This window comes from Bubalus bubalis, chromosome 15 (genome assembly GCF_019923935.1).
Source record: "Bubalus bubalis isolate 160015118507 breed Murrah chromosome 15, NDDB_SH_1, whole genome shotgun sequence".
Taxonomy (NCBI): Eukaryota; Metazoa; Chordata; class Mammalia; order Artiodactyla; family Bovidae; genus Bubalus; species Bubalus bubalis.
In genome coordinates this window covers 1,189,178-1,214,216 of record NC_059171.1, presented here as the reverse complement: position 1 = coordinate 1,214,216, position 25,039 = coordinate 1,189,178, and the positions used below count along the sequence as shown (strand labels likewise).

Here is a 25,039-nt window from a genome sequence, read left to right as displayed (position 1 = left end):
TACCATGAAAAAAGTCTTTTTATTGTTTGGGTTTTTTTCTGTTGTTTTCTATTATTTCCACATCCACCACCCTCTACACTGCCCCCACTGTGGTAACTACCTGGTTACCACCTTCAGGAATAAAAACTCACAAGGAAAATCTGAATGCAAACTCAGGTCTTTGATCCCTAAGATGATAGAACCCAGTGAGAGTTCACGGGGCCATGCAATCTGCAGCCTGAAAGAACAACTCCATTCAAGTGAAAATAATCAGTCTTCTGGATTGGGAGTTTGGGATTAGCGGATGCAAGCTATTATCTACTGAATGGATAAGCAGTCCTTACTGTTTACATAGGATTATTTATACACAGCACAGGGAACTACAGCCAACATGCTGTGATAAACCATAATGGAAACGAACATGAAAAAGAATGTGTGTGTGTGTGTGTGACACACATGCGAGTCACTGTGCACAGTAAAAACCGCTGCTGCTGCTGCTAAGTCGCTTCAGTCGTGTCCGACTCTGTGCGACCCCAGAGACCGCAGCCCGCCAGGCTCCCCCGTGCCTGGGATTCTCCAGGCAAGAACGCTGCGGGGGTTGCCATTTCCTTCTCCAATGCATCAAAGTGAAAAGTGAAAGGGAAGTCGCTCAGTCGTGTCCGACTCTTCGAGACCCCATGGACTGCAGCCCACCAGGCTCCTCCGTCCGTGGGATTTGCCAGGTAAGAACACTGGAGTGGGGTGCCATTGCCTTCTCCGACAGTAAAAACTAATACATGGTAAATCAACTACACTTCGATAAAATAAAACCTTTTCAAAAGTCAGTCTTCATGCTTTCCCAATTCTTGGGATGCTGCTGGTTTATTTACCAAAGCCAAGAACTCCCTCGAGCTCTGCTGTGGTGACCAGGATTAACAGCTGGAGTAATTCATGTAATTAAACGGTCCTCGATAACCCACGTCCATTGTGCCCTAAATCCCTCTTAGGGAGGTTGTTTAAGGCTCAGAACAGCAAAACCAGTAACAACAGCAAACCTCGGCTGTGCTCCTACCGCACAGTCCATCGAGCTACTCACCCAGTTCCGCCCCGAGACAGAAACGCACTCAAGCAAGAAGGGGGGAGCCGGGGAGGGGACAGACCTTTCGTGGTCCGGCAGGGTCAGCCACTGCAGGATGGTCAGTATTCTCCGCTCGTGGGGGATCACCCTGTGGGCGGCAACCAGTAAGCATGAGGTTAGGAGGCATCGCCACCAACTGCAGCCTGCCGAGCGCCTGCCCTTGCAGCCAGGCCAACGGCTCTCTACTTACCACCATCTGTTTTCACTTCACTGAAGTAAAAGATCCCTTTTCCAATTAGTGTTTAAATGTCCATTTCTATTTGCAACAGGTCATGTTGCTCAGCCTCGGCCACAGAAGACAAGACTGGAAACTCTGATTCACAGTCAAGTCAAACTCTTGCTCACAGAGGCTTGGCTGCAGACGAAAAGGACCCTGGACTCGGAACCCTTGCTATTTAGTGGGTAAAGCCATTAGCTATGGCCACCAAGGGACCAGGACTTACATCCTCAGTCTGCCTTCTGCTAGTATGACCTCTCTTGACCTCTAGACTTCTTTGACCTCTCAGTTTTCTCATTAGTAAAATAAAGATGATAGTTACACACACTGCACAGCTTGGTTGAGGATGAAATGGGCAAGACAGGCAAAAGGCATGCACAGTGCTCAGCACACAGTGAGTGCTAACAGATGTCCTTACTTTCATTAACGATCAAGATTCGTCACCATGCTCTCTCGAAATAGCTGTATGACTTAAGAAACATTGTTGAATCTGAAACTTTAAGTTCCTCATCTATAAAATAAGGGGTTAGGAAAGGTATTCGGGAAATTCTCCTCTAGCTCTATAAAAAATCTATCAAGAATAGGCACATATAATTATGAGACTGACAAAAAGGGTATAATCTTCATCCACAATGACTTTTGTGTTTAAGTCTCATTCCTCTGTTGAAATATAATTACCCTCAGTCTGGCACTCGTTTTAAGAGCTCTCGGCTAGCATGATAGGACTGTATCATGGGTTGACTTAGTTACATTAAGATGCTCACAAGCTGAGTGATGTCTTTATGGGGAAATTTGCTTATTCTTTTCCTAACAAGAAGCATAACATACTCTTCTGCTCCCTCATCCAAGATCAGGCATTGGAGCATGTTTACAATAAATTTAAACTGAAGCCCAAGTTTAACTGTGGATGGTAAAAACGACTGTGGCCAAGAGTGAACCTTAATGTAAACTGTGGTCTCTGGGTGACATGATGTGTCAATGGAGGTTCATCATTTGTAACCAGGGTTCCACTCTGGTGGGGAATGTTGATACTGTGGGAGGCTGTGCCAGTGTGGGGATGAGGATGGAGGTACTGGGTTGGACAAAAAAATTGCTCAGGTTTTCCCATGAGATGTTCTGGAAAAACCCAAATGAACTTTTGGGCCAAGCCAATATACGGGAAATCTTTGCTCCCACTGTTCAGTTTTACTGTGATCTTAAAACCGCTTTAAAAAATTAACTATTAAAAATGTATTATGGGATACTGGGCGAGCCATTTCAGCTTTCAGTTTTGGTAGACACGAGCATGGGCTAGCCGGGTGAAAGACAGCCCTTCGGAGTCATGGCAGGCCGCTAGCATTGGCAGCCCCGCTCAGCAACCTCCCCCAGAGTCTCCCCCCACCCCACCCACCCCCCACCACCCTTGCCGGAGGGACGCTGGCCTGCCTGCCATTCCTCTCTCTAACGGCTTCTCGGTCGGAACTATCCTACCAGCCCAACAAATTCATGTTCACCATAAAACAAGTTCTCATTTACACAAATTCCAACGCTGCTGAAGAAGCCTGATCGTGTTTATTACATCCTACAATTGAATTAGAAGTAGGCAGAGCCAAGCCAGGTTAATCGCCTGAGGTATTTAATTCCTCAGCCTTAGAAATCCCCTGTATCTGAACAAAATAATTGCATATTTTGAATTCTTTCCTAACTTAAAAGAAAAGCGAGTGTCGTAGTCTTTCCATTGTGCCTTGCTCCACTGCCTACCTACCAGCTGCTTTATTTACGTAATTGGTGTTAAGTCACAAAGATGGATTCTGATGGACCCACTTGATGCTAACGGAAAAATACAGATTAAGAGAATTTGTTTCAAGCTCAGAATGCTCAGCCTTTAAACGCCTTCTTTGGATGGGGTACTTGACAAGTAGGGGAAAAAACATCAGCTCTGAGGTTTACATGGGTGATGTGACTGGCAAGTTACTTAACCTTTTGTTGCTCTGTAAAATGAGCTATCTTACAAGGTGGTTGTAAGGATTAAAAGAGGTAACCAATGTAAAGCACTTAGAATCGTGTCTGGCACATTAAAAAACGTGAGCTTCTATCGTTATAGACTGGATTCGTGTGTGTATGTGTCAGCTGCTCAGCCGTGTCCAACTCTTTGCAACCCCATGGACCGCAGCCCGCCAGGCTCCTCTGTCCATAGGATTCTCCAGGCAAGAATACTGGAGTGGGGTGCCATTTCCTTCTCCAGGGGATCTTCCCAACCCAGGCATTGAACCCAGGTCTCCTGCATTGCAGGCAGATTTCTTACCATCTGGGCCACCAGAGAAGCTCTGGATTCACAGGCCCACAGAAATGATACACTCACTCATGAAATATCTGTTAAAAGCATATTACATTCAAGGCATTTGTGTGAATATAAATAAAGATACAAGATACCCCTACCGAAAAAAAAACCAATACGGAAGAGTTACCATTCTCTGCCTGGAGAGATAAGCAGGTGATCATCCTTTTCTGGGCAAGGGCATGCCCATGGTAAGAGCGTGAGATGAGCATGTGGGGCTCTGCGTATCCGCTGAAACCATGACCTTGGGCACAACACTTCACCTCTCTAAGCCTTGGCGTTCTGATCACAGACATGGGGAGTCACACAGAGTGGTCTCCAAGTTTCCCTGTAGATCTAAGACTGCATTTATGAAAAAGCCTCAGAGACTAGAAAAGACATGGCCCCAAACCATGAATGTTTAACATCTGATGCAGACACAGTACAAACAGATCTGACAAAGGAAGCGGGTACCCCAAACAGAAAGGGATTCATGCAGTTGTCTTCACCATTACTGGTTGATACAGAATTTCTCATGAGACTAAGAACATTAGACATGTTAGAAGAAGAAAAGGAAATAGGAAAAAAAAAAGGAAGATGAACTAGATGAGGAATTTGGTGCTGAAGGGGAACAAATTACCTTAGGTCATATATAGATAGCCATTGTCTGGTCATTGTTGAAAGAGATAATGTGCAAAAGAAAACAAGTACCATTTGTTGATTCATTCTATCTTCATGATGCCCTAGGGTAAAGACACTATCATTCCCATTTAAAGATGAAGACATTGGTTTGTCAAGAGATTAAAACACTTGTCCAGGGTCAGCAACCTATTGCACAGCAGAGCTGGGACTGGAATCAATCCGAGACCCATACACAAAGGGAACTACTGCTCTGAGCATGAGTCAACAGAAAAGAACATAATGGAGACACAGCTGAGCATGATTCTGAAACGAAATACTATCATTTGAAAAGCAAGGCTAATTCTAGGTTGCAGGATGGAACCAGGTTAAAAAGATGACTGTCAAAGGTCTAAGTCTATCATTTGAATCTGCTTAAATTTAAAAATTTTCAGTATGGATGATGTGTAGATTTCCTTGACATATATTCCAATAAATACCTGGAAGTGTGACCATTTTTTTTAAGTTCTAAAGACTTTTTTTTTTTTAAAAGAAAGAAAATGAAGCCAAGTCACTTCCAGGATAGAGATAAAAGAAGAATAGTCTGAGAAGCAAAGCAAAACTACAGGCGTCTTTGGAGCACACAAAAGCTACCTTCTTATAAGGTTTGAAATGGGTGGAGAAAATTACCATTGAGAACCAGAACACTAAGCCTTTTCAATGAAGCTCTGCAGCAGTTTCGGGGGGTAAGGGTGAGGACTAAGTATTAATTCTACTGTTGGTGCCTCTCCATTCTGCCAGCCAAATATGCTCTGGAGAAGAAGAAATCACTTCTGTAAGCATCAATGACCGCCAAGGGTTAAAAAATGTTATGCATAAGATTAAGCTGGGAAATCAACATGTCACTTCTAACATGCACATTTTCTCAGCCAAGAAGATCTCTTTTTAAAAGGAGAGGGGGAGACTTTTAAGGGATACTCTCTGTCTTAGCTTCAAATCACCAAACCCAATTTCAATTTAGCTCTTCAAATCTGAAAAAGCTACCTTTCTTCCTGAATTTTGAGAATATAGACGGTACCATTCTGGATTAATCTGAACCTGTGATTGCTCTCAGCACTCTACTATTACAGAATAGTCAGATTTTTGTTACGGCATAAGAGGCAAATATGGAAACAGCTTTAGGTGGTTTAAAAAAAAAACAAGATGGAAAGAACATCTCAGTGGGAACAAAATTCCCATGAAAGTTGAAACAGATTCCTTCTCTTACTAAGGAACCTCAAACATAATCAACATGTTGACACTTTTATTAGGTAAGTTTCATCTTAAGACTGTTTCATGAACATTACTAATCGGCCCCATCACCTCTGTGGGGAAGAGAAGCAGTTTCTTTTCTTTTACTAAGGAAACACTAGAGCTTAGCAGGAAAAGGAGGGGGAAACAGAGACTTCCCCTTGGTCTCCTGTCTGAAGTTTCCAGTCTCCGGACGACTACATCAGCTGTTCAACAACACGTTTGGTCTTTAAAGTTATGAACCAAAAGAAATATAGAATGTTGTAATACATTTATAGAAAATGATAACTCAAGTCACAGCAATAAACAGTTTGAGAAATATACATTCCCTAGGTGCCAAGTTACCAAAAATCTACAAACAGGAACAGAAGAATCTAAAGGATGACTAGATGTGGAAGAGAAAAATCCTCCTTCCATTCTGTTAAGAAAAGATAGGGGGAAAGAGAGACGGGTGAGGGAAAGAGAATTGAGAGGGAAACAGAGAGAGAGAGAGGATCCCCCCCAAAATACCTGGAAGGTTATCTTGAGTCAGAAAATACTCATAAGTTGGTCTATACTAACATTTACATTTAAATGAAATAAAATTGAATGAATGTTTCTTAAACTGAATCATAACGGTAATTTTACAAACATTGACAAAATAGAGGTAACTTACACAGGCCAGAAGAATGTCCCAGCGATCACCCCTTGCTTCGTGGCTGTAATCCATAGCTAATGAGGAAAATATAAGAGGCTTAGAACATGTTTTGACTTTTGGTCAAAGAAGGAAAAGGTTTTAAAGTATATTAGCTCAGACATTTTAAACTTTACCCATACCCTACCATAAATCTCCCAATATTTGCAACTTTTTTTTTCACATCTGGAAGTCAGAATTATTCTTTCCATAAATGTTATTCAATACATTCTCTGCAAAAGCTTTCAAGTTCTGCTATGATTACAGTGGCTTTAAAAAAAACAACCTTTATTTCATCTCAAGCGTCTCTTCTGTACCTGTCCCTTCTGATCATTGTTTTGAACATTTCACTTATATGGCAGAATTCTGCTCATCAAGGACCTCGAGTGACCACATGTTTCCCTGAGTGTCGAAAGCCTACAGAGGGGAACCCCAGTCTGGCACACAGACGCCCGATTGCGGAACCCAGCTTTGCCTTGTTTTATTTTCAAAGAGGTGAATGAAACGGGGGTGGGGGGAGGGTTACTTTTTATTCTGGATTTCTGCTTGCACCTTTTACTTAGCTTTTTGGTAAATGGAATTTTAGGAGTGAGTTCCTGGGATAAGTTAGGTGACCCAAGCATGTCATTAAGTCTTCTAAAATATTCTTTTCAGGGACTTCCCTGGTGGTCCAGTGGTAAAGACTGCAATTCCACAGCAGGGGGTGTGGGTTTGATCCCTGGTCTGGGAACTAAGATCCCCCATACCCCGTAGTGTGGCCAAAAATATGTAGATAAATAGATAGAGTATATATATAAAACATATGCAAATATATATACATATACATAGTATATGGGCTTCCCAGGTGGCGCAAATGGTAAAGAACCCGCCTGCCAATGCAGGGGACATAGAAACACAGGTTCGATCTCTGCATCAGGAAGATCCCCGGAGAGAAGGGAATGGCAACCCACTCCAGTATTCTTGCCTGGAGAATCCCATGGACAGAGGAGCCTGGTGGGCTACAGTCCATAGGGTTGCAGAGTGAGACACAACTGAGTGACTTACCGTAACACACGTGTACACAATATATCTCTCTATATATATGTATATATTCTTCCTAGCTCATGCTGTGGGGGACAGAAGTAATGGCAGTTAAGAACCTGACGGTGGGGACCACTACTTGGATTTTATGCTTTGCTTCTGTTGCTTACCAGCCATGTGATCCTCCAGGAAGTTATTTAAGGCCTCAACATTTCTTTAAAATGTAGATAATATTACCTAGCACATAGGATTATTCTAAGCTGTAATGAATTAATATGTGCAAAGTCCTTAAAAATGGTGTCTTAGCATTGGTAAACACTGGATCAATTTTCATCTTAATTATTATGCAATAATGGATATGAAGATAATCGAGTTATTTCAGGACACTGAAAACAATTTAGGATGCCTGTGTCCCACTGGACAGAAGTCTGGAAGAAGAAACCCCTTCGCTTTAGGAGGCAAACAGAAAAAAGAAGCATGGCTTGGGTTTTCAAAAGACCAAACAAAAACGGTCCAGGAGTTGCGATCCCCCTCCTTTCTTGTTTCAGCGTCTCCACATTTTGACAGTGTTTTATTTACTCCAGTTAAAACTTTTGCTTTGGAGGCGGGGGAGGGGCAGTTTGGAGGTGCAGAGCATCCAGAAGTTTGGCCACGGTTTCAGGAAGGTCAGGAACGCCTGGCCCAGGAGAATTATCTGGGGAGCACTGCAAACCTCCAGGGCTCCCACAGCACAGCTACTGCAGGGCGCGCGAGGGAGGGACTTTTCAGGGCAGACACGCTCTCAGACTCAAGGAGGCCCGAGCTGCCAACAGACATCATCTGCATGAAAGAAGGGACGTCCTCGTCCCTCGGGGATGGACCAGAGCGGTCAGGACGTCAGACCACACTGAGCACCACCCAGGGGGTTGGTCCTAAGTATCAGTCAGAGACGACTGAAGAGACTTAGCAAGCACGCCCGCATCTTCCACTTTACAAGTCAACTCCGGCATTTCTGGGTATCCCCAGGCCAGTGAAGACTCAAGTGGGTCCTCATCCATTCATCATTCATCCTTGTGCCAGTGCCTCCACGAGCAAGAAGATGAACTCAAACTGAGTGCTGGACATCCTGCAGGCGCCTCAAACCACCTCAGATTCCAGAGAGGTCCGTTTCTGATATTGTGCTCAGTCGTGTCTGACTGTTTGTGACCCTATGGACTATAGCCGCCAGGCTCCTCTGTCCATGGGATTCTCCAGGCAAGAATACTGGAGTGGGTTGCTGTGCCTTCCTCCAAGGGATCTTCCTGGCCCAGGGATCGAACCCGCGTCTCTTGTGTTGCCTACATTGGCAGGCGGATTCTTTAGCACGAGCTCTATCTGGGAAGTCTTTTTTTCTTATATTAAGTGATCTTTTTGCATACTTATTTTCATTTCAGAGACATAAGCTTAATGCATCATAGTCAAGCAACTTCCTAGAAAATCTGGTGCCTCATTTCCAAGGAAGTTGTATTAAGCAATATCTGGTAGATGTGAAGTGTAAGATAAACCTGGGGTTTTCTAATGGAAAAAATTTTTTTAAATACAGTTTTGTCAAGAGATGACCCTACACTTTCAGAAGCTGTCTTGTGGGATACATGCTGAGGTTGGCATTATCTGAGCAACAGGAAGCCCTATGAGTAACTTTCAGTTTCCTAACCCTCGGGGGAAAGATCACCAAAGGAGTCTTCACAAAGACTGGGAGGGATGACAGATGTGTGCTGAAATTATCCTGGTGGCAAAATCAGGACTGTTGGTTCTGTATACTTTTCTGTACTTAAAATTTTTACAGTGACAACATCTCGGTAATTAGAGAAACAAAATTAACCAATTGTTAAAAAAAAACGAAAACAACGACAATGTGAACTGTGAAGACAAATTAAAGGCAAAATTTTTTCTTTCTTTCTTGATTTCTTTCAAGAGAAGTGATTTCTCCCTGCTCCTGGTAAAAGTCATGTTGGCCATATTTTCTAAAAGAAAATTGGGAACCTGACCAGAAACGTGCAAAAAGTGAACAAATAAGTGAACAAAGAATACTTGAAATTTAGAAAAAAAAAGTTTTTTAAATCTTAAAGGAAAGAATCCTAGCAGTGATGAAGCTGGTCTGTCAAAGGTCTGGCAAACAGTATGAGACTGAATGCATAAAGTTTCTGAAGTTAAATCAGATCATGAGCAGCTATAAAAGTTCCTTTGCAAGTTATATGTATATATTATATTTCAGAACCCTGAAGTTAAATCTAGTAATTACAGAGGGAAAAAAAGCGCAGTAAAATGTTGGTCCAAAGGAAGATACATGAAAAGGAGCCTCCTGCGCTATAAAAGTGGGGGAGAGTCAGGAAACAGACATCATAAAACTAGTTTCTCATTAATTCAGAGAAGTGGAAATCATAATTTTTCATTTCCCACTGGGAATCTGAAAGTCATATACATTTCCTCAGAGATGGGTCAAACTACACAGCTTGAAAAAAATTAGCTAAGAAGACACCCAGTTTGGCCTTCTCACCTTTAATCCGAGTATTTCTTCCTTTACTTTGCTTTATCTAGAGGCACAGTTTTCAACATTTGTGTCCCAGAGGCTACATTTTGAGAAGGGAATAAATGGAAATATAAATATTGTACGTTCTTGCTATGTTATCGGGAATTTAAAATAAAACAAAAAACCAAAACTTTCCCACTGGGACCAGGAGCATTTAAATGCAAAATCTAACCCTTTCTCAGATTCAGTAGAATATGCAGCTGTGGGAGAAGGGAAGGTGTTTTCAAAAGGAAAAGAAGCAAAAACACATTTTTTAAACTATGAACTACTATTGTAGTCTTCCTAGCGGCTCTCTGCGGGGAAAGGATGCTTTTCATTCCAAAGCGCAGAAGTAAAGACATGCAATTCTGAGGGACAGAGGAATGGCAGGGCCCTAGTATCAGCGGGAGTAAGTCAGTCACCGAGTCTCAAGAGTTAGGACAGGACCTCCCTGGTGGCCGGGTGAATAAGCATCCACCTGCCAACGCAGGACACACAGGTTTGATCCCCGGTCCAGGAAGAGTCGACGTGCGGAGGGGCAGCTAAGCCCGTGCACCACAACTACTGAGCCCGAGAGGCTCGCTCTGCAAGGGAAAGAGGAGCCACCACGAGGAGAAGCCCGGCGCGGCCACAAGGCATCACCACGGCTCACGGCCACGAGAGGAAGCCAGACACCGCAAGAAGCGTAACCGCGGCTCACGGCCACTAGAGAAGCCGGACACCGCAAGAAGCGTAACCGCGGCTCACGGCCACTAGAGGAAGCTGGACACCGCAAGAAGCATAACCGCGGCTCGCGGCCACTAGAGAAGCCGGACACCGCAAGAAGCGTAACCGCGGCTCACGGCCACGAGAGGAAGCCAGACACCGCAAGAAGCGTAACCGCGGCTCACGGCCACTAGAGAAGCCGGACACCGCAAGAAGCGTAACCGCAGCTCACGGCCACTAGAGGAAGCTGGACACCGCAAGAAGCATAACCGCGGCTCGCGGCCACTAGAGAAGCCGGACACCGCAAGAAGCATAACCGCGGCTCACGGCCACGAGAGGAAGCTGGACACCGCAAGAAGCGTAACCGCGGCTCACGGCCACTAGAGGAAGCCGGACACCGCAAGAAGCGTAACCACTGCTGCTGCTGCCAAGTCGCTTCAGTCGTGGCCGACTCTGTGCGACCCCATAGACGGCAGCCCACCAGGCTCCTCCGTCCTTGGGATTCTCCAGGCAAGAACGCTGGAGTGGGTTGCCATTTCCTTCTCCAATGCATGAAGGTGAAAAGTGAAAGTGAAGTCACTCAGTCGTGTCCAACTCTTCGCGACCCCATCGACTGCAGCCCACCAGGCTCCTCCGTCCATGGGATTTTCCAGGCAAGAGTACGAGTGGGGTGCCATTGCGAAACCACGGCTCACGGCAACTAGAGAAAGCCGGACATAGCAAGAAGACCCCGTGCAGCCAAAAAAAATTAAGTTTTTAAAAAAGAGTCAGAACAGACTAAAGAAGTGAGGGCTGGAGGGGGTGCCGTGGCAGAGATCGTGAAGCAGTGTGGCTCTCCCCAGGGGATGAGGGCCAGAAGGAAGTGAGTGATGAGATTCAGGAAGAAGTACAGACGCCTTAGACGGAGGTGCAGAGCAAGCTCAGGCCTGGTAAACAGGATGCCTAGATGAGTCAGGCTGCGGGTTGGGTCCTGAGAATAAAGAGAGAAATGATCAAGTCTCTGCCCTCGTGGGATCCATAGACTAAAGCAAATATCTGAATAATTTCAAATGATGTTGTCATAATCATGATAGAAATAATACAAAAACCCAAAACAGGGTCCCTGAGTTTATTAAGAGCTGAGAAAGCTTAGTGAAAGCTTCTTGGGAATGGATATTTTAAATGAAATTTAAAAGAGTGATGAGCATAGGAGGCAAGGGCTTGGGGAGCAGGGTCTGTTCTAACTACACTATGATACAGCAAAAAGAGAGAGAATACAGATTTATAGCACGGGTGGAAAAGAAGCAACAGAATAAAGAAAAGGAGTTTTCCTGGAAAAGAACGTCACCTGTTAGCAAGATAATCAAACAGAGAGTTAAGCCGAGGCCCATGCCGTCAAGGCGACCGCTTTGGCCTGGGCGTTCACGGCTGTTCTAATGTCATTCTCTTTGCTGTCCGTTTCTTGAACTTGCCATCTTTCTTGCATTCTTGGAAAAAAGTGAAAGTGTCAGTTGTTCAGTCGTGTCCAACTCTTTGTGACCCCATGGACTGTAGCCCACCAGGCTCCTCTGTCCATGGCATTCCCCAGGCAGGGATACTGGCGTGGGTAGCTGTGAGCCTCTTCAGGGGATCTTCCCAACCCAGGGATGGAATCTGCATCTCCTACACTGCAGGTAGATCCTTTACTGTCTGAGCCATCCGAGAACCATCCTTATGCTACAGTAATTCACGAGGATGATCTCAGGACCAATTCACTGCATTACCAATACTGGCCAAAAACCACTGTAGGCCCAGCAATTTGAGGGAGTAATAAGAACACAACAAACTAGCAAATAAAACAGAAAAGCAGCAGATTCACAGACATAAAGAACAAACTACAGCTGGGACACCACTCTGGCGAGGGAGTGGGGAGGGGCGCTATACAGGTAGGGAGAAAAGAGGGGTTATGGGATTACATGAAATTATGTGTAAAGCACTGTAACGCACTACAGGATTTAAGGAATCTTGTTTTCAATTTAAAAATTCTTTTAAATTAAAAAAAAAAAGAATGTATCCTCTCCTCTTAGAAGTGCTTTCCTCCAGAAACTATGATTCAAAGAACTTGCACCATGATGGGGGCTAACCTCATCTCTCAAATCTCCACACTGAGGGGGCCCCTTGAAAGCTCAATGTCTCTCTGCTTCGCTGAGTCCAGCTTTAAACTGAACAGGGAATTTTCCCCACCAAGATATCTCAGTATTAGAAATAGCAGGATGAGAGCAGAGAGATTTTTCAAAGAAACAAACGCACTTTCGGCACTCCATTAAGAGTATGGAACATACTTTTGTAATGAGAAAAAAGTAAATAGCTTCAAAACAACAATATAAAAAGGAATCCCATTATAATACATGTAGGAGAAATACAGGGCCTTGCAGTGAATGGCGACTTTTAATAGTGCATTCTGAAGATTAACAAATGAAAAGCAGACTCACCTTTGCTGAAGTCTCTATCAGGGTTTTGGTAATGAAATTAAAATGTAGAAACTATTTTTGAAAGCCTCATGGTGTGATTCACATTTTCAGAGGGACACTGCAAGCACTTCATGGCATATATTAGATTTCAAACTAGAAACAGAGCAGTTCTTATTCCCCATGTAATCTGATGTACGCATTATTTGCCAAGTGCCTTTCATGGTTTAATCATTCAGTTAAAGTAAGTTGAGTTTGATTTAATTGCCTAAGATTTTTATAAATATTTTCTCTACTCCAATTTTTTCACTGGTGAGTTCATGAAACATATAAGCCTCAGAGAGGATGGTGTAAATGCTTTGCAGGATTTATTAAAGGTTCCTATTTTCTTATAGGTTTAGTAAGGTTTATTTTCTTATAGGTATCTTATAGGTTTATTAAGGCTCCTATTTTCTTATTTTCGGTTTCTTATACTGTAGTTTTTTATAGTTCAGGTCCATATAGTCTTACATGCAAGATTTCAATAAGATGTGCTTTTAAGTTATATCTAGTGCGCTCCTTGCCTGGAGAATCCCAGGGATGGTGGAGCCTGGTGGGCTGCCATCTATGGGGTCGCACAGAGTTGGACACGACTGAAGCGACTTAGCAGCAGCAGCAGCAGCAGTGTGCTCCTTGGAATGCTTTTGGTGGCCTCTTGTTCAAGAAGACAGACAGAAACACAAATCGGTTTCACGGCAAACCCTGGTCTGCACTGCTGCTGCTGCTAAGTCGCTTCAGTCGTGTCCGACTGTGCGACCCCATAGACAGCAGCCCATCAGGCTCCCCCGTCCCTGGGATTCTCCAGGCAAGGAGTGCACTAGATATAACTTAAAAGCCATTTCCTTCTCCAATGCATGAAAGTGAAAAGTGAAAGTGAAGTTGCTCAGTCATGTCCGACTCAGCGACCCCATGGACTGCAGCCCACCGGGTCTGCACTAGGGAATCACTAAACTTGGTGAAATGTGTCAATTTGGAGAGTGGGTGAGGGCACAACTGAACAGTTCAAACAGAGACTTCACTTCACTGAGCAGGTTCACAGCTTTCCCTCTGCTCTGTTCCTGCAGAAGTTAATGAATGCTTAGTCTCATTTTCTGAGTCACACCAACCCAGAGGAAGCCTCATGTCCACCCTGGATGGAAGTTGATCCAATCTGACAAAATGATTATTCATCTCTATATCCTTTGTGGTTCTTCAAGCAACTTTGCTTCCACGACAGAATTAATATAAAGCCCAACTAGCCACAGCTTGACAGAACTCTAACTTCAGTCATTTTGTGTCTACCTAAAATGGTCCTCCATCATAAACCTGGTTTGGGGAATCCACCCTGGAAACAGGTTTCCCTGCTTACAACACACTGCATCACAGGCTCCGGGAGCCCAGCCTGAATAAGGACAGCAGAATCAGAACCCCCACGAGAGAGAAACACCACTGCCGACCTACAAGAAGCCTTCCAACCCTTTTAAAAATAAAAACCCTATTTAACCTTGCATACTGGTCTATTATGCAATATGCTTATTTTCCCACAGATGACTTTTACTCAAAAACAATATTTTTTTTTCATACTATATTCTCCATTTAGCCCTTAGACTGCCGCAGACATCGCCAGGTGGGAGCTCGTTTCGGGATGGTGGACTTGTGGATGTGTGCAGACCCTGCCCACTCTTCCTGCCACAGCAGACAGCACAAAAGCCTCCCAGCCCTCTGTCCTGCCCAGGGCTCCCCTGCAGCCCCGGATGGAGCTGACCCGAGACGGAGCCACGTGCCGCTCTTCCACACGTCTCTGACAGGCTCTGTGTCCTGGGATGCGTTCCTACAGGGATTTGGCTCCTTCGACCCAGGGTTCCTTTCTACACATTAAACAGCTGTGGATTTATGTTGCTGCTTTGCTCACCTTTGACCAACACACAGTCACAGGGAAAATTCTGTGCGGAAAGCCACCTGCGTCCCCTTGTATTTTCTGCCCAGCCTTTTGATCTGAAGTCAACAGGATGATTTCTTTCAAAGTATTAATTTGCTGGTCTAGAACCAAGGTAGATTCCACTTACTATATTTCACTCCCAAGATTTTTAAAAAATGGACTAAACAAATTCATAAAATTACTGTGGGTTTCATTGAGCTGTTTATTTTATTTTTGCAGCAAGTTTCCCTGTTCTTGATCATATGGAGCTTGGGTTAAAATTTTGTGGCAGTCATGTCATTCACTTCTTTTTCATTGTACCCACAAATCGTGTAAATCAGTAAGATCTGACTATTCCTTCCCTGGTGGCTCAGGAGGTAGAGAATCAGCCTGCAGTGTAGGAGGCCTGGGTTTGATCCCTGGGTCGGGAAGATCCCCTGGAGGAGAGCATGGCATCCCACTCCAGCATTCTTGACTTGAGAATCCCCATGGACAGAGGAGCCTGGCGGGCTACAGTCCATGGGGTCACAAAGAGCAGGACACGACTGAGCCACTCAGCTCAACACAGCACATCCCTTCTTCAAAATATTTCTGAAAGTCACTGCTACATCACCATTTCTACCACAATCATTCTAGTGAAGACCCTCATCATCTCACACTTTCATAACCATAACCTCCTGTACACACAGACACACAAATGTATGTATACATATACACACACAGAGATACGTAAACATACATACATGCATATATGGGGCTTCCCTAGAGGCTCAGCAGTAAAGAATCCACCTACAATTCAGGAGACACGGGTTCTTCCAAGGTTGGAAAGATCCCCTTGGAGAAGGGCATGGTAACCCACTCCAGTATTCTTGCCTGGGAAACTCCATGGACAGAGGAGCCTGGTGGGCTACAGTCCATAGGGTCGCAGAGTAGGACACAACTTAGCCACTAAACAGTTAACAACAATATGCATATATATGTTATATGCACATATATTGGATACAAACATACAAACACACACACACACACACAAATATATACACAATACCAAAACACAGAAACACTTCCAAGTATGAAGAAATTAAATGCATCTTTTTCACAGGTAACAAATTTGGAAATGAAGAGTTTCAATGCACAGAGAAACACACATAAATGCAGAACTCACCGGCTGACCTCCCCACCACCTATGGTTAAATTTCTCTCGCCCTCGAAGATTGAAATGTGCATCAAAAACAGGATCATACATGGAATTACCAACAATTCCATGTGATTCTGGATACAGCCCCTTTGTGGAAAAGCAAATTTATTGTCAAAATAATCCACATGTAATAATAGTTCTATCATAAATTTTATCATAGAAGGTTTTATAACAATATGTAATTTCCAATTTTATATGCTATATATAACTTTTACATGTCTGTCAGAGGAAACATGACTATTATCTACACACTGGTTGTAAGCCATTGTGAAACTTGACATGATTATAAGAAATTTAACATTGAAGTTTTTTTAACTGTTACAATTTAATAAGATGACAATTTTTATTACAATAAATTAACCTATAGATTGAAATTTACTTATGTGCCTCCAAAGAAGCTTCTATTTCTAAATATACTATTCCTTTCCCTTGGTTCTATTTCTACTCGAAGGCAAAAAGAAATAAATAAAATAAATAAATTATATTTTTTAAAGAAGAAAGCAAGGTAGAATTTGGGAGCATCTGAAAATTAAAACATAGCAGCTCCAAAATCAATGCTTTTATTTGAAAACTCAGAAACTAAAGAAAAGATCCTGTGGTATTTGAGAGGTTGGATGAATGTATTCAGACAGAAATGCACCTGGAAAAAAAAGGTTTTAAAGTTGCAATGAAGTTCAGTCATCCACCAAGTTGTAAAAGGCATTTACTATGAACAATTGATGTAGGTAAGATGAAAACCAGAAAGATTTTCTCTGAACATGTTTTTAAAATTTCCCTTTAAGTCGTTTCAGGATGAAATCAGCCCTTTGAATCTACACCATTTGAAAGAATACTTACAGTGGCCAAAGTGTATAAGTTAGGGAAAGTTTTTGTCGGGTACACAGGCCTCATGTAGGGGGAGTGAGTGCCACAAGACCCTGGAGACAGAATTCAGATATTAGAGCAGGAATAAAAAGAGGAATCACTCCCCAGGGAGACCCATTCCACGAGCAATCGAAGACACGGGCGGTCTTCACTCTTGAATTTCAAATGGGAAAGCCGTGTGCCCATATATCTCCAACCGACAGCTGAGGGTTACCGGGCGGGTCACGGATCACAGATGGGGATGCAGGACAAGAATGACTTACTCAGCTTTTCGATGTTAGGCATGACCTTGCTGCCTTTCTTCATGTAGGATGCGCGGAAACCGTCCACAGAGAAGATGATCAGCGGAGGGCGAACGAACCTTAAATGGTAACACGATAAACTTCAGAAAAATAACGGCACAGAGTTTACACAATGCCTAGTCCTTCTCATGGAAGCGAGAATTTCTAAAGCAAAACTTCAGCGAGGATATCCGTCCAAGACTGGGCTTTCAGCCACACAACGTCTGTGGCAACCTCAGTGCAGAGGGAAATGACCAGGGAAGGAGCTGGACTCCAGATTTCCCTCAATGTGCTTTCTCCACGGCTGCCTCTTGCATTGCAAACAAGGTTTTTCACAATGTAAAAAGCTGTTATACTGATTTGCCTGGGATATGAATTCTCCCATTTGCTACCTGAAAAACTCCTATTCATTCTTTAAAATCGAACTCAAAATTTCCTCTTTCATAGTAATGGTTGATGCTTCAGAATTCCATTAAGACAATAATACCTCTTTCATATTAATATATATCGCTGTATATATATTAATTCTATAATACATATTGAATTAATAAATGCATATTATATTTTAATATATTACATTATATTATAATGCTATATCAACATGTTTATCTTCTTCATTAGTTTCAAAGCACAGTTGGTGTCTTATTCATCTTTCTATTCTATGGACCCATTACAGGGCTTCAATAAATATTTATCAAATACAGAAGGAAGGGAGGAAGGAAAATGAAATTAATAAGCAGTAGCAATCTTATAACTAGACTAAACACTTGCCAAAAACTCTAAGTTTAATTACAAAATGATTGTGAAAATAATTAAAACTGTTGAAGATCTCTAAAACTTAATCAATAAAGAACTAGACTATCCATCTAACTAGGGCAGGATTGATGAACTAGGCTCTTTGTTATAGCCTAAAGTTCCAGTTGTTCGATCAAATCTGAGAATGCTAAACTTTGTGGAAAACTGTTTCTAATGGTTTGCAGACTATTCCTCAAGTATAAGCTTGCATTTACTTGAAGCCACATAACAAATGAGTCTGACTCTTGCTCCCCATGGAGCCCTCTGTCCATGGGATTCTCCAGGCAGGAATACTGGAGTGGGTTGTCGTTTCCTTCTCCAGGGGATCTTCCTGACCCAAGGATTGAACCCTCGCTTCCTGTGTCTCCTGCATTGCAGGCACATACTTTTACTCCTGAGCCACATGGGAAGCCCATCTTTTAAATGAGTCACATTCTAAGCACTTAGAATAATTCTATGTGAGTTCATTACTATCATCACTATTACCATTGAATGATTTTACCACTTAGACTGCTTTCTCTTCCACAAATAACTGAACACGTTTTAAACGTTCAGACACTACTGCCGTCCCATTCTCATCCCAAAGAGTCAAGTAGCTCATGAAAGTCAAAAAGAAGACAAAATAAGAATATCTAAATTCTTGGATCTTGTGTCCCAGGCTGTGCTGCCTAAAACAAAAAGACATTCAATCAAACACACTCATGAAAACACGCTTGTAGAACATCTTTTCTGCCGGGCACTTTAAGGGTCCATGAATTTGCAACAGTTTCCTGGAAGGCGTCGTGAGCGCCTTGCGCTGCTGGTCCCGCTTGAGCTGTGGGTGTCAACTAAGTCTGGCTGGACCCCAGCAGAGCAGCGCAGCAGTGGTTTGCCGACTTCCTGCAGCATCTGGTAGGAGTTACCATCTTGGATAATAGTTTCGAGATGTTCTAGAATCCTCCCTCCAGCCACCCCACCACCAGCACCAAAAAAAAAAGCAAAAGGAGCACTTCAGGAAAAAAACACAGAAAAACCAAACCACTGCCAGAAATGTTTGTCTTCCTCTTCAGTATTATTATTATTTCTAAAATCTTCAGCTGAAGTAAGATACAGAGGATATTGTTTCCAATATGTTCAGAGGCGATAGAGGAGAACATTTTTTTTAAACATTTCTTTTATTTTTAAAAATTTTTATTGCCTTCTGATTGACCTGTCACACAATCGCTTGTTTACTTGTATGATTCTTGGTATTTTCACAGTTGTGTAACTATCACCACAGACACAGAGTTGGTGTTTTGGTTTTTTTTTTCTTTACCCCATCTGGCATGTGAGACCTTAGTTCCCAGACCAGGGACTGAACCTGCACGCGCCACGGTGGGTGCCTGAAGGCCTTAACCACTGGACTGCCAGGCAAGTCCCAGTAGAAGAAAAATTTTCCAAAAAAATTCCCCCTTCGAGATGTACATTCCAGCTGCTGACTGGGAAATTACACAGAAGTACCATAAAAGTGCCCAGTAAGAGGATTTCAGCTTTACATTGTTTTAAACTATTCACCCATCCACAGCTTGTGATCTTTTATCAACACATATATAAAATGGCATAATATTCACTAAATGCACTCACCCTGCAGGACATTCTGGGGTCTTTATTTCCTCACAGTCATCATCTACCCAATGAGACTCTCCTGTAAGGAAAAATGGGGAGACTTTTGGGTGAATCGAATTATAAATGTCATCCGGATCATTGAGAGTATAATTGCAGGGCCTGTGTCCTGTTAGATACTTGTTGTTTATGGAAGGCCATCTAAAAAGAACTTCGGAAATAAAGTCTAGAGTCTGTTTTGGCTTTACTAAACGACACCCATACGTGACGGGAGAGCCTGGATTTCATAACCCCAAGTGGTGTTTATTTGAGCGTGCCGTGTCTAAATGGCTTGTAGATAGAAACACCAGTGGCGTCAGGGAGCAGAATTCCATGTTTGTTTCCCTCCAGAAATAAACTGTTTGGTCATTAGACGGAACATTTTTTCCTATGCCACCAAACATCTCAAAGCCATAGAAAACATGATACAACTTCCCTTTAGCTGGGGAGAAAGGTTTCGACCACTTGGAGATGACAGATGAAAGACGGCCACCGGGAGGTTCTTCGCCAACAGTGTGTGTACAACCCTCGCGCTACGGAATCTAAACCAATGCCATCTTTCATTTTCATGTTCCAGCAAGTTCTGAGAGCACAAACCTATGCCATTCTTGAGTCACTTCATCTAGAGAAGAGAGCAGGAACAGAGACACAGACAGAGAGAAGGAACTTGTGGACACGGGGTGGGGCGGATGGATCGAGGGAGCAGCCTTGGCACACACACAGCACCGTGTGTGAAATACTGGCTGGTGGGAAGCGGCTGCAGAGCACAGGGAGCTCAGCTCGGTGCTCTGAGACGACCTTGGGGGGTGAGGGGGGTGGGCGGGAGGCTCGAGAAGGAGGGGACATATGTGTACACACAGCTGATTCATGCTGCTGCACACAGAGACTAACACAGCACTGTAAAGCAATTATACTCCAATTGAAAATTCATTCATTCATTAAAACCTAAAAAAAAAAAAGGAATAGAGACTGAAAAAGAACTTAGATTTAAAAATGAAACTTACTTTGGAGAAAATGAAAATTATCAAAAAGCATGTGCTTTAAATTGTCCTAAAACAAAAGCATATGTCTGAAATGCAAGTAACACTTGTGACCAAGACTTTGAAGAAATCGCTCCCAAGTAAAGAGCGCTGGACATCTCCCTGGTCAGTATGAATCTAACTAGTGACCACTGTGTAAGTCCCACGCTCCTTAAAGTGGAGAAGCTCTACTACACATGTGATAACCCAGGGCCCACACATGAGCCACAGGAAAGTCTCACAACTAGAATTTGAAACCAGCAAAAACCAATGTTTCACAGTTCAATGACCAATGATACCTAGAACTTTATTTTCCCTTCTAATAGCCTTTGTGGATTATTGGTACATTTACCAGGGAAATAAAAGGGAAAAGAAAAGAAAATTCTCAACCAACTTTGTGTTTTATCAACAGCTACAACACTCATTTGGGTAGGAGAAATTTTCAAGGTCAGCATTCAGGTAGGATGTGTTGCCATAACTAAACACTACACATGTTTCAGAACTGATCTGCTCTTCCCCTAAAATATTTGAACAGAAACTCTCCATAAATATTCCATGTCACAGCTAGGAAAAGGTCTTCATTTAAACACTGAAAAGTGACCTGCAAATGCTACACAAAGATCCTGGGATCCTTTCATCAACTTGGCTAAGTGGTTGCCAGGGTGACAAACTCCTTAAAGACAAAAACGGCATCTTTTATACATTCGGCAGTCCATTGATGAGTATTTACTATTGGAATAAAATCATCATATTCGACAATTCACTTCACCAAGTCAGCACGCACACATACATGGCTTTGGGGCATAATGAGAGCTATGGTTTAGGCCCCTCTCCTCTTCAGCAGCAGTGCTTCCACTCCTGGGCCCTGGGCCCTCCAGGTGGTTCAAGTGGTGAAGAGCCTACTGCCAACGCAGGAGACATAAGAGACACAGGTTCGATCCCTGGGTGGGGAAGATCCCCTGGAGGACGGCATGGCCACCCATGCCAGGATTCATGCCTGGAGAACCCCATGGACGGAGGAGCCTGGTGGGCTACAGTCCAGAGGGTCGCACAGAGCTGGATACGACTGAGGGACTTAGCACGCTCGCACTCCCATCCAGAGGCTGGTGCTGGCACTGAGGCTCACAGCTGACAGCTGGTGGGCACAGAGCCGTGTCCAACTTCAGACGTAAGAGCTCTGAGGCTCACCCTCCAGAGCCCGAGGAGGACACAGCCAAGGGACCCGTGCCCTGAGCCACAGCCTCGCTCGCCTTCCCCTCCCCACGCCCCTGCTCCCTCAGACGGTTCTCCTGCAGAGACCTTCCCAGAGAATTCCCTGGACAGCACTCCCATCTCAGGCTCTGCTTCTAAGAAACTTGACCAAGACAGGAACTCTTCTAGAAATCTCTTCATGATTCAGTTCAGTTCACTCATTTGGAGTTTCAGCTTCAACATCAGTCTTTCCAATGAATATTCAGGACTAATTTCCTTTAGGATGGACTGGTTGGATCTCCTTGCAGTCTAAGGGACTCTCAAGAGTCTTCTCTAACACCACAATTCAAAAGCATCAATTCTTCAGTGCTCAGCTTTCTTTAGAGTCCAACTCTCATATCCATACATGACTATGGGTCCCTAATTATGGAATTTGGGATAATTTCCTTGTTATTTCAGATCAGCAAAATGCAGACCAGCCAACCTGAGAAAGAAGCCTGAGAAATGAAAAGGCACAACTCACTCCCACCTCCCAAGCCCATGTCCAAGGTGTCACGGCCACAAGAGCCAAGGTCTTTTGAACATCTCCAATCTTCCCTTTTTTAAAGTTTAAGCCAAGAGAGCATCATGTACCTTTGCAAACCACCTGGTAATTAGTGCAGCAGTCTCCCTGGGCCAAGCAGTCCTCCGAGCAGTGACAAGCATGCTCTTCATTTCTTACTTCTCCGCATCTGTCCTTGGTACACTCCCAGCCACCAGCTGAAATCAGCATAACAGAACACTTTTCACTGCTTCGCACAAACCAAATAAAAGAGGCCACAATTGCTTACAACGTTTGCCAAGAAAAAGAGCTAAAGTCCCACATCATTTAATCTGCTTGTGAAATTAGAGTTGGCCTGAGGCCTAAATGATATTTGGCATACTTACAAATAGGATTGACTTTTAGTTTTTCAAATCAGAATACAAAGTCCAATGGCATTGGGCTCCTTTGGGAAAATGGAACCCTTAACCTCTTATGAACTGTCCTAAAAGACCAATGAAATGTATGGTGTATAAGGTTTGTGATAGAGATATTTTCCCAGGTGGCGCTAGTGGTAATGAACTTGCCTGCCAATGAAGGAGATGAAAAAGACACGGCTTTGATCCCTGGGCCTGGGAGATCCCCTGGAGGAGGGCATGGCTACCCACTCCAGTCTTCTTGCCTGGAGAATCCCAGCACAGAGGGGCCTGGCGGGCTACAGTCCATGGGGCCACACAGAGTCAGACACGACTGAGCGATTTAGCACGCACCTACCATTGTAGACGCAGTTGGCCATAGCTGGGCTCTTTTATTTTCCAAAGTAGTTTTACTTAAAGCTTTATCAGCCTGATTTAAATACAAATGATAATGCAACTAAATGGCCTCTAACTGATATAAGATGCACCAGAGGTTAGAGTTATATGAAGATTATGTGTGTGTTAGTTGCTCAGTTGTGTCCGAAGCTTTGTGACCCCATGGACTGTAGCCCGCCAGGCTCCTCTGTCCATGGGATTCTCCAGGCAGGAATATTAGAGTGGGTTGCCATGCCCTTCTCCAGGGGATCTTCCTGACCCAGGGATCGAACCTAGGTTTCCTGCATTGCTGGCAAACTCTTTACCATCTGAGCCACCACGGAAGCTGTGAAGCATATAAAGCCAGTTCTGAGTGTAGATCAGACTGTGGCCCTACTTACAATTACAGGTCAGAATACCTATTTTCAAGGAGGTCAGTTGCTAGGTTACAGATTTCTATCTGAGCATACTTGATTGGGAGCTCACAACTTTTTTCCACCAAGAAAATATCTTCAGAAAAGTAATATCTTCGTTTTAAAGAGAGTGCTGGACTTCACGCATGACTCTCCGTCCACTGGACTGTAAGCTCCATGGCAGGGAAAGGTCCCATCTCTCCTTCCACCACTGTAACTCTAGTACCTGGGTGTGTGCCTGGCTCAAGTCAGTGTCCATGAACATCAATTAAATCTAATTCAGAATTACCGTGACAATAAAATACAACTCTTTACATTCACGCTGGCTGTGCTGAGAAACTTCAGAGCTAATTCATTTATTCAAAAGATACATCTACTGTGTTTTCCATGTTCTAGGTTCTGGGGAGGGAGTGAAGAGCAAGGAAGACAAGATCCTGTCTTCATAGACCTTACATTCCGGTTGGGAAAGGCAGACCATAAGCAAGTCAATTGTCAATGAGATCATTTCAGCTTGTGGTAAGTGCTGTGAAGAAAATTAACACGGACAGAGAGTGACGGGGCGGGCTGGGTCTACTTGACTTAGAGTGGTCAAGAAAGGCTTCTCTGAGCTGAAGGACATTTCAGATCTTCATCTCTTAAAACATGTCATAAGTGAGAAGCAAAACTTTTAGAAAGCAATGCTGCTCTTTAGTAATATTCTACCGAGAGATACAATTGCTATGTGAATAATTGGATAAACAGATGTTAGTTGCCATGCTAGCAAATCATGCAACTACAGTTTAATTTCCATATTTTACAATTATTCTTGCATCCTGATTCCATTCTCTGATATTTTTATAACCCCTGTTTCCACCGCCTTCTCTTTCCAAGCTGATTAAATGCTTGGAATTCTTTTACCCAGGATCTGCTATTCTCAATGGTTCGCAATTTTCCAAGGTTATGTTGAGGGACAGAGGTCATGTGAGGTGTTTTTTCCTCAATTCAAAGATAATTCTTCCAACCAAAACACTTGTTAAAAATTTGTTACTTTTGCCACATAATCTTTTAAGTTGATATGCTGTAGTTCCAGTTTTCTTTATTCAGTTCAAGAAATTTTCTTTCCTTTCCTTTTGGCCACATGGCATCTTAGTTCCCCAACCAACGATCAGACCCAGCGCCCTCAACACTGGAAACACAGAGTCACAGCCACTGGACCAGCAGGGACGTCCCCCCAAAATATATTTTTATTCCTCCCCTAGTTCCATAAGAGGGTGTCCCTGGTAAAGAATCTTCCTGCTAATCCAGGAGCTGCATGTTTGATCCCTGAGTCAAGAAGATCCCTTGGAGGAGGGCATGGCAACCCATTCTATATTCTTGGCTGGGAAATCCCATGGACAGAGGAGCCTGGTGGGCTACAGTCCATGGGGTAGCAAAGAGTCGGACATGACTGAGCGACTTCACTTCACTTCACTTCATTAACAAGCTAGATATACTGAGGCATTACTAACTTTGCAAGCTGCTGCTAAGTCACTTCAGTCGTGTCCGACTCTGTGCAACCCCATAG

The 25,039-nt window shown here is 43.5% G+C and overlaps 1 protein-coding gene across 12 annotated transcripts in view; it reads right to left on the bottom strand.

The window, feature by feature from the left end:
• The window catches only part of ENPP2 (ectonucleotide pyrophosphatase/phosphodiesterase 2), a 135,439-nt gene that overhangs the window by 50,965 nt on the left and 59,435 nt on the right, over positions 1-25,039 (bottom strand). For all 12 annotated transcript variants that reach the window (XM_025264960.3, XM_044928496.2, XM_025264963.3 and 9 more), the window contains 7 exons: positions 22,406-22,531; positions 19,545-19,605; positions 17,130-17,227; positions 16,840-16,919; positions 15,970-16,089; positions 6,173-6,228; positions 1,119-1,184 (listed from right to left, as the gene is read on the bottom strand). In XM_025264960.3, the coding sequence (XP_025120745.3) occupies positions 1,119-1,184; positions 6,173-6,228; positions 15,970-16,089; positions 16,840-16,919; positions 17,130-17,227; positions 19,545-19,605; positions 22,406-22,531 (607 nt within the window). The remainder of the gene's footprint in view (positions 1-1,118; positions 1,185-6,172; positions 6,229-15,969; positions 16,090-16,839; positions 16,920-17,129; positions 17,228-19,544; positions 19,606-22,405; positions 22,532-25,039) is intronic.